At 43.8% G+C, this 8789-nt stretch overlaps 2 protein-coding genes and 1 pseudogene across 5 annotated transcripts; 1 reads left to right on the top strand and 2 right to left on the bottom strand.

Annotated features, from left to right (window-relative positions):
- Window positions 1-415: 415 nt before the first annotated feature.
- On the bottom strand, window positions 416-1166 carry LOC136500009 (uncharacterized; annotated as a pseudogene).
- Window positions 1167-1262: 96 nt separating this feature from the next.
- LOC136501239 (uncharacterized) lies at window positions 1263-4884 on the top strand. Of its 4 annotated transcripts, XM_066496740.1 has the most exons (11): window positions 1263-1379; window positions 1494-1740; window positions 1842-2000; window positions 2248-2295; window positions 2409-2468; window positions 2622-2714; window positions 2810-2953; window positions 3340-3447; window positions 3517-3607; window positions 4343-4394; window positions 4472-4884. In XM_066496740.1, exons 2-10 carry the CDS (start codon window positions 1636-1638, stop codon window positions 4348-4350), a joined length of 816 nt encoding a protein of 271 aa, XP_066352837.1. In that variant the 5' UTR covers window positions 1263-1379; window positions 1494-1635; the 3' UTR covers window positions 4351-4394; window positions 4472-4884. The 4 variants fall into 4 exon arrangements, 3 of the variants coding, with proteins under 3 accessions (XP_066352837.1, XP_066352835.1, XP_066352836.1); XR_010770206.1 differs by having other exon boundaries at window positions 1319-1740; window positions 3340-3394; window positions 3505-3607; XM_066496738.1 differs by having other exon boundaries at window positions 1320-1740.
- A 687-nt stretch (window positions 4885-5571) lies between these two features.
- LOC136501240 (mediator of RNA polymerase II transcription subunit 15a-like) lies at window positions 5572-8115 on the bottom strand. The gene is made up of 6 exons (XM_066496741.1): window positions 7917-8115; window positions 7725-7832; window positions 7287-7365; window positions 6571-6586; window positions 5966-6078; window positions 5572-5848 (listed from the first exon to the last, which is right to left on the bottom strand). Exons 1-6 carry the CDS (start codon window positions 7982-7984, stop codon window positions 5837-5839), a joined length of 396 nt encoding a protein of 131 aa, XP_066352838.1. The 5' UTR covers window positions 7985-8115; the 3' UTR covers window positions 5572-5836.
- Between the last annotated feature and the right edge of the window lie 674 nt (window positions 8116-8789).

Raw genomic sequence — 8789 nt, 5'->3', positions numbered from 1 at the left:
TGACTTTGTGCTTTTGCTTACTAGCATGTGTAGGAGCTTCCTTGTTGCTTAAAGTACTAGTGGCATAGGTTTGTGTGATCTTGCTCCTAGAATTGGTTAGGTGAGCTCTAGCTAGCCCGGCACCTTTGTTGCTTGATTAGTATCTTTGCAAGGTGCTAGTGAACATAGATAGAGGGGTGTAGTTTTGGCTAGACCGATAGTTTTAATTCCGCACTTATTTCGGTTAGCCGACGCAATTAATTTTAAAAAGGACTATTCACCCCCCCCTCTAGTCGTCATCTCGACCCTTTCAGCCGTCCATGGCCACCCTCGGCAGCACACGCCGCGGGGATGCCGCCTGTCCACGCAAGCCGCGGCGGGCCCTCCTCCGCTCTAGGTCCGAGGACTCGCGCGTAGGGCTCGTGCTGTGGCCGCGCTACTGGGCCACGCCCCGCCGACCATGCTCTGCTGCTCCCGCGTCCACATCGAGGAAGTCCTTGAGCCTGGTGACGGCCTCCACGACTGCGCGGAGCTCGTCGACACGAGCGAACCCGCACGAGCCAGTGGTGCGGACGACGTAGACGTAGAAGGTGACGCAACCCTTTCGAAACTTGAAGCGCGCCATCTTGGGGCTCCCCGGGGCTGCACGGATGAGGCGGCGTCCGACGTCGTCGAGCGGGGCGACGCCCGGCCACGCCGCGTCCGCGGCGGCCTTCATGGTGGTGGCCTTGGAGTTCTTGGTGCCTAGACCCAGGGTGAGCATGTGCCACACGTGGTGCGCCAGGATGGCGAAGTTGGTTCGAGGACTCGCGTGCTGCGGTGGCCGAGGAGGGGGTGGGGGTGGCGCGGAGGAGATGCGGGAGCTCGAGCGGCACGGCGCGGCGCACGGTGAGCGCCTACGTGGACGAGCTGCGCGCCGAAGCGGAGGCCCTTGATGTCCGCGTACGGCGCGAAGAGCGCGTCCAGTGGCTGGCAAGGCCTTACCTTCTCAGTGGCTGGTTGGCCGCCGGCTGTGCTACTCGTGCTCTATTGCGGAGCGACAGAGGGAGAGGTGGCTCGGAATCAGAGCTTGAAGGCGTGCAGGCCTTCTCCAGCCTGATGGAGTACCTGGCCGGCGTCTGCGACCTCAAGCTGCGTGGGCAGAGGGGAAGAGGTGGAGAAGGAGAGAGCACGGGTAAGAGAGACATTTGACGCCCGTACGATGACTTTCCTGCTGGCGCAAGGGAAAGCGTGTTACATAAGCAAAAGTGGTATTTTGTATCTATTTTTCGTCTTTGTTGATAAAAATATAGCGGCAACCGTTGAGATGCTAGCTGAGAATGTAATGGTAAAAAGTTAAATCTCCCCCACCGGGGAGGAAGGGGAGAGCACCTGCGTGTGCTCCTGCGCGGCGGCGGTTGGTAAGCCCCACCTCCGGTCCCAGCCACCGTTCTGTGTCTTCTGTGCTTCTCCTCCGCCTCTCTAATGGTGATTCGGAGTTGCTCTTCTTTCCACTGTGGGTTGCTGATTTCCAGAGTGGCGTGGAGGAGGCACTACCCCCTCTTCTGGGCTCTCAGGCCTCCCGTGCCGCCGCCGCCGCCACTCCCACAGCCGCCCACGCGCTTCTTCTCCTCCTCCTCCCGGCGCTCCACCAAGAGATCCGCCGCAAAGACGCCAATGGACTCGGCTCCCGCCGGTGAACCCTTCTACGTCGTCCGCAAGGGGGACGTCATCGGCATCTACAAGACCCTCAGCGAATGCCAAGCTCAAGTCGGCAATTCGGTATCTGCCTTCTGCCTTCCGTGACTTTCCTTCCGTTGCTGGCCTGCTGTCGCTGACCATGCCCCTACCGCTGCTGCTGCTGCTGCTGCTGCTGCTGCTAGGTTCGCGACCCTTCTGTCACTGTCTTCAAAGGTTACTCTCTGCGTAAAGACACCGAGGAATACCTCGCGGCGCGGGGGTTAAGGAACGCTCTCTACGCCATTGACGCAGCAGATGCACGAGATGAATTGTTCGACGATCTAGTTCCCTGTCCTTTCCAGGTAACGCAAACAATGCTCTGGGCTTGTAATTGTAAGTTCCAGCTGCTTCAGAGCCACGCTTTGTGAGGAGATTCTACAATGTTAGCGTCCACCAACCGTTTGCTTGCTTTTATGTAATTAGGGTTGCATCTTATGTACTAGTTGGATCTGATTGCTGGTCATTTCTGTACATGATATTCAGTTTTATACTACCTGACTTTCGGCGTAACATCTCATGGGATGTTCACTGTGCTACTTGTGGTTTCAGCAACCTGATGGAGGTGCATCCTCTACATTGAAAAGGTCACACGAGATTGTGAGTAGCATTTTTTCTTTGTCACTATAAGTGTGAATAGGTGATCCATTTCCATTCAAAAGTGACCTCTATATATATCTCATTTACTCGCACCAAAAAATCATTTTCTCAAGGAAACTGCACCATCAAAGAAGCATCCCAAAGTTGATGAGCAGGAATTACCTGATAGTCATGTGAGTATGAATACTGCAACCAGCACTCTATGCATTGTTTATTGGCTCGTTTCTGTAGTTGTGGTTTGTTACTAACATGTATATTTTCAACTTATCTTTGCTGTGATGATACATGAACCTGTGCTCATCAGCAGTTTTGACCTTTTTTTGCAGCTCTCTTGTATTCTTGAATTTGATGGTGCCTCTAAAGGAAATCCAGGGAAAGCTGGTGCTGGAGCAATAATAAGGCGGATAGATGGTTCTGTGGTATGTAGCCAACTGGTAGCTAAACTGATGTGTTCTATTTATACTGAATTATCATACCTAGCTGGTTACCGTGTTATGATCTTTATTTACTGAAGATTGCTCAACTACGTGAGGGTCTGGGTATTGCAACCAACAACGCTGCTGAATATCGTGCATTGATCCTAGGGCTGACATATGCGGCCAAGAAAGGGTTCAAGTATATTCGTGCTCAAGGCGATTCTAAGCTTATCTGTAACCAGGTCAGTGGTGATAGCTTTGTTATTTTGTAGCTTATATGTTCTTTGTTCCACTGTGAACTATCAATAGAGATTTAGCACTGTGCAATCCATTCTGACTTCAAATTCCACTAAGGTAATAACACTTCGAATGTGATTTTGCCATACAATTTTCTTCATTCTTGTTATCATTTCGTTCAAAGAGCCCTTGTTCAAATCAGCTCACATTGAAATAAAGACTTTATCTCAAAATCTCTGCATACATAATCTGGTAAAAACCTGTTTTTTCATAAAAATGTTGTGAAACCTAGTTTATAGAGCTTTCAGGTGAGAGTCTCGAGCAGCTGGAAATTGTACTGATGTTAATTTTTTTTCTTGACAAAAGTAACACATTGTGCTTTCTGGAGCAGGTCCAAGATCTCTGGCGTGCTAAGAATGAGAATATGGCTGGCTTGTGCAAGAAAGTTAAGGAGCTAAAGGGAACATTTCATTTATTTCAAATCAGGCATGTTTTGAGGGTAGGTGTCACTTCTTTCCTCTGTCTTCTGACCTTGTTCAATTTTCTCTTAGACCAGCCAGCTTTGCAGTTTGCTATGTTCATGTGCTGCACCATATCATATTCTACTGGCACCATTATGCTGGACATTTCATTTATTTCAAATCAGGCATGTTTTGAGGGTAGGTGTCACTTTTTTCCTCTGTCTTCTGACCTTGTTCAATTTTCTCTTAGACCAGCCAGCTTTGCAGTTTGTTATGTTCATGTGCTGCACCATATCATATTCTACTGGCACCATTATGCTGGCCATGCAAGGTTTTATGTTGACATCACATATAATCAATTCTCAAAAGATACCACATGGCAGAAACTGCCCCTCAAAAAAGATGGCATAACCTGGAATTACTTGTATGAGTCTTCTTAGACTCCTATCTTAATATAACGATACACAACTCTCGTGCGTGCTTGAAAATAAAATCCATTCAGGCACTGTATGGGTGTTGCATAACAACTATTTCGTGCGCATTAGCATGGCACTATTTTTTTCTTGCGGTTGAAGTAGTGAAAAGTGACACACAAGTTCGCTGCATGGCCAGTTCATGATTGCTTCAGGTTGCCTCAGAGTCAAGTACTCAACTGCTAATTAACATATTTATTGGAGCAATTTCCTCTATCTGTCTAATACGTATCGATTTTTTTTATTTGATAAACATTTAGATTGGCATCTCTAATTCTCTATGGATTGATAAGACCATCTGAAAGCCCCTTCAGTAAAACATAACTTTCTGCAAGAGTCCCTTTTAACTGAATTTAATGTTGGTCGGAGAGTCCCTCTCTATCAAAACAAAAAGAGGGAAAAATGTCAGTAGCTAAACCATGATACCCCTGACATTCATGCTGCCTCGTTTGTTTTGCAGGAATATAACTCGGCTGCTGATGCTCAAGCTAACTTTGCAGTAGAACTTCCTGGTACGCTTGCTGTGTAACCTTGTGAATTACTGGCTTCTATGCTAATTGTATTAGACCTGATTTGTTTGTCTCTACAGTTGGTGAAGTTCAAGAGCAGTCGAACTTTTCATGCTAGCAGTTTTGTTGTGCTCAAGTGTGGTTTGTGCTGGGACTGAATCTACGTCACGTTTGTTCAGTTCCCATTGACAGAAGAGGAAGAGACTAAACAACAGCTGTAGTGGAAGTGGTAGTCGGTCTGATATATCTACAGGGTATTGAACAGACTGAGATGCAATATTGGGTAGATTCCTAGGAAATTTAATCGTCTCAAAATTCTAGATAGTGCACTGTGCTCAAGTTGATTTGTCCAGGACCGGTGTTTGCTGATATACAATGTTTGTATTCGGAACATATTACTACTACCATGAAGGGATGCACCCTGAAACTTTTGTTACTCTTTTCTGTATGTTGGTTACTTGGTTTGTGTAGGTGAGGCTAAAGTATAAATTAATTCAAAGCGTGTACTCCCTCAGTCCCAAAAAGAATGGCGTTATGATATGCGTACTGGTCAAACTTTCTTAAATTCGACTAGCTTTATAGAAAAAATATTAGCAACATTTGTATCACTAAAGAAAATTATTATAAAAATATATTCTGCGATTTATCTAATGATACTAATTATGCATTATAAATATAAATTTTCTTTTATATGTAATTGATCAAAGTTTTAAAAAAATTTGACTTCTTGAAAAGTGAGAATGACATTCTTTGTTAAGTGGGGCGGAGGGAGTATGTTTGTAGAAACAAAAACTTTCTATCAACCAATCTCTTCACTTGCTACAGGTAATCCTTAGATGTCCTTGGCTAAGTAAGACAATAACATGAGAATTCATCAATAAAGAGAAATTAATATTTTCACCACCCCAATAAAAAGGAACGTCAAATGGACAAAAATGGTTTGTGTGTTCAATCGTAACAGTTTATGTGAACCTTGTATTAACTCCTTGCAGATGGTTGCTTCGATATTCTTGGGGTCTTATTTGCCCTTAATGTGAATCCACATACATGCCGGCCAACAAAATCTTCATTTTGTTATGTTATTACCTAATCACTTGTGCCAAAAGAAAGCATATCATTGTGTGCATCACACTTATTTTCATAACTTGTTCAGCATGGCTTTAGAAAAAACATCATGAAGGTTGAAATGGCATAACTGATCAATTAAAGTACTGGGACCACAATAATATGTATTCTCTCGTCTACATGCATAACCTTAAAACTTAGTACATCCAACTTTCTCATAAACACAAGATTTCTGCTACATTCGAAAAACATACATACACTCTTTAAGTACAAATCACAGACATACAGACATATACATGGATTACTCTGCGAGTCCTGATCCCTTCAATACAGTGCCTTCATTTTTATTCTCATGTGCTTTAGTCCACTTATGGGTTGGATCATAGCAACTCCTGCACAACATTTGACACATGAGTAATAGCACTAGAATCTAACCAATAGGTATTATTACTAGGACCTATAATGAGTAGATTCTAACTTCCAAGCATGCAGAAAAATATTGTATACACCTTTTTTTTTTCAAACCATATTTTTCTCTTCAAGCAATCCTTCTTAAAATGGCCACCTTTTTTGCAGAAATGGCATCTCAACTTCTTTTGCTTCTTCCCTTTGCTGCTACTACCTGCTGGCACCATTATCCACCATGAAAATTGATTGCCATGTATAACCATTTACAGTTCATGTGCATCACTTTACACACCATCAAATAACATTTAATTGTGAGTCTGTGAAATTAGCAACAGCAAATTAATCCCTATAGAGATACAGTGACAATGAATAAACGGTAAAGATTTAGATACAAACAACTTAAAGATTTTTCTTAATTAGGCACATAGAGTACTAGAGTTTCATAATTAAGCATGCAAGGAAGTTACTTTGAATCCTGAGCAGGACGTTAGGGATGTGGGCGAATTCAGAGTGTTAATGTTGCTGTCATCTGACAGCAATGGCTTATATAAAATCAATGGTAAGTTATTGTACACATAAGAGGCAACGATTGACATAGACATGACACCAATGGTAGTGACATCAATGCTTTGCAATTCTAGGTCCGCCTCTGGAGCCAACCTGTACCCAATGCCCCTTTGACAGTGGAATCAGGGCGATCACTTACTCCTGCCGGATGTGACCTGTTCAGAGAGTCCATAAAATTGTCATTCTACTGGACATTCACAGCAACCTCATGTTTTCTCATCAGTTCAGTGTCCACACAATCCAGATTCCAGAAAACCTATGAGATCATGACTTGGACATAGGAACTGAGCCTATCAAAGTTCATTGATGATATGGAGGCACACCTAACCCACCTAATCTAGAGTCATCATCAAGGAGAATCTGGATACCTATGATTCCTCCTAAGTTGATCTAGTTTGCTACAGACCATGACTTGAATTTCATGCACATGCATTTCGTTTGTAAATTTCACACATCGATTAATTTGGAATTTAGGGCTTCAAGTTGAACAAAGGCTTGTGTAGAGGAAAATTTTGGACGGCAGCTGTGAAAAGACAATGTCTCATCCAAGGCTGAGAATGGAACCCATTGCCTCAACCAAGCGAATGGGCTGAACACTGCCATTTCACGGCATCATTCTTAGGATTAGGAAAAAACTGCCCCCACAAGCCCATTTTAAAATTGAAGTAAGTTAGATGCTCAGATTATGAAAGCTGGGAACAACCTAGATAACATGTAAATTTTGAAGAAAAATGCATCCCTCGCGTTCCCCTAGTGGCCCAAATATCTTACTCATAGTCTATTTTTTATAGTAAAAAATAAAAATAAATATATAGATAGCACAAAGTGTAATATTGGATTTATTGTGTATGGTACCTGGACCGGGGTTCTGTTGTGTATTTGTGTAACTCTCCATTGACAGCAATTTGAGAGAAATCTTCCGTAAGTAATCACTCTGAATGATACAAATACAAAAACAAGGATTGGAGCTGTAGTTTCACATTGATAAGTTTTTTTAAGTGCAGGGTCAATATTTTCCTCCTGCATGCCCTAGTATGATTAGCACAGTAAGCATGCATATTATCGACTTATGCTAACATGATGAGAAAAGGAAATGCTACAGGCATGTAAAAATTAGCCTAAAATCCTGGTAGCAGATTGTTCATAGATGGCTCTTTTCCATGTTTTTTTCTAGGTTTGCATTTTTTTCCTTTTTTTTTCGTGCGAGAATGTAGAAACTATGATTGATGCACCCACCCACCCACTCATGCTGAGCGCTGAGCGGAAAGTAGAAGCAGAGTTAGGTTAAGGCACCTAGTGGCTGCAGCATACACCTTGTCTTCAAATCGCACGGCAATTCTTTGAAGCTCAACCAGCCCCTCTGGCACTGATACCGGCAGATGCTTCCTCAGAGTCAGTACTCTGAATGCAAGATATGCGTCTGATTAAAGTGTGAGGGTGGCGGGGAAGGAGGAAGGAGGCATGAAGAAAGGAGAGTGGGCGTACATCTTGTTCACGATCCTGCCGCGCGCCGCGGGCTGGAGCTGGGCGCGCCAGTCATCGCCGGCGTCCATGGCTTCGTGGTTGGATCGGCGTGCTTGGATTGGAGTATTGGATGGATCTGTTCGTGCTAGGCGAGACGAGGAAGAGGAAACAGCAAGGCAACTGCGGGCAGCACCTCCCGACGACTCCTGTCCTGTCCTGTCCTCTGACTTCTGCGCGCTGCGTTGGCGTTGGATTGCCGCAGTGGACCTCTCTCTACGTGTCCCGCTATTCAGTATAAACTGCTAATACTTGCGTATAAATTATAAATTAATTAATTGCTAGTCCCGCAATTTCTCTCTATAGGAACCCACTTTCATCTTCTCTTCGTGAGAGTTTTGCACTTGCTCATGATCCGAAGAAAACACATGATCCAACCCGGCTTTGGCCACATTATGTGTTCTTCAACAATAGCTTTCACCTTTTGTTGGATAAAACAGTCGCTCTTTCTGCGAGGAGCTTATTTGTCTCTGTCTACGAAAAACACTTTTCATACTGATGTCGAAACTCCATGCGGATGTAGACGTCGGGACATAGAACTACGGTTTAACATTGAAGTTGCTCTAATGAATTGAAATAGCCCTTTCTTTTTTTCTTTGATATGAACATCGCTATCTTCTTTGGCTGATTATTTCTACCGTCCTCCTCAATGCTAATCCGCTAATCTTCATCCACTGTATTGTCAACTGCAACTGATTTTGAGGTTATTTATTACTGGATTCATTTTTAGGTTATTTATTAGTGGATTAGAGAGGACAAAGCAGGATTTCAAGATCTAGGCTACGATGTTTTTTAGTTAAATAAGATTGTCTTTGTTCATTATATTAACTCACAACT

The sequence above is a fragment of the Miscanthus floridulus genome, chromosome 13 (assembly GCF_019320115.1).
Source record: "Miscanthus floridulus cultivar M001 chromosome 13, ASM1932011v1, whole genome shotgun sequence".
NCBI classification, from domain to species: Eukaryota; Viridiplantae; Streptophyta; class Magnoliopsida; order Poales; family Poaceae; genus Miscanthus; species Miscanthus floridulus.
The sequence above is the reverse complement of the archived record's forward strand: the minus strand, read 5'-3'. Positions and strand labels throughout refer to the sequence as shown.

Bases quoted from the DNA above. Each gene is read 5' to 3' on its own strand.
- LOC136501239 (XM_066496738.1), top strand. From the start codon at position 1,444: ATGGTGATTCGGAGTTGCTCTTCTTTCCACTGTGGGTTGCTGATTTCC. The intron at 1,741-1,841 runs GTATCTGCCTTC...TGCTGCTGCTAG, and splicing joins AAGCTCAAGTCGGCAATTCG to GTTCGCGACCCTTCTGTCAC. The intron at 2,715-2,809 runs GTATGTAGCCAA...TATTTACTGAAG, and splicing joins GGCGGATAGATGGTTCTGTG to ATTGCTCAACTACGTGAGGG.
- LOC136501240 (XM_066496741.1), bottom strand. From the start codon at position 7,984: ATGGACGCCGGCGATGACTGGCGCGCCCAGCTCCAGCCCGCGGCGCGC. The intron at 7,833-7,916 runs GTACGCCCACTC...TCTTGCATTCAG, and splicing joins GGCAGGATCGTGAACAAGAT to AGTACTGACTCTGAGGAAGC. The intron at 7,366-7,724 runs GTGCCTTAACCT...TGTATCATTCAG, and splicing joins GTGTATGCTGCAGCCACTAG to AGTGATTACTTACGGAAGAT.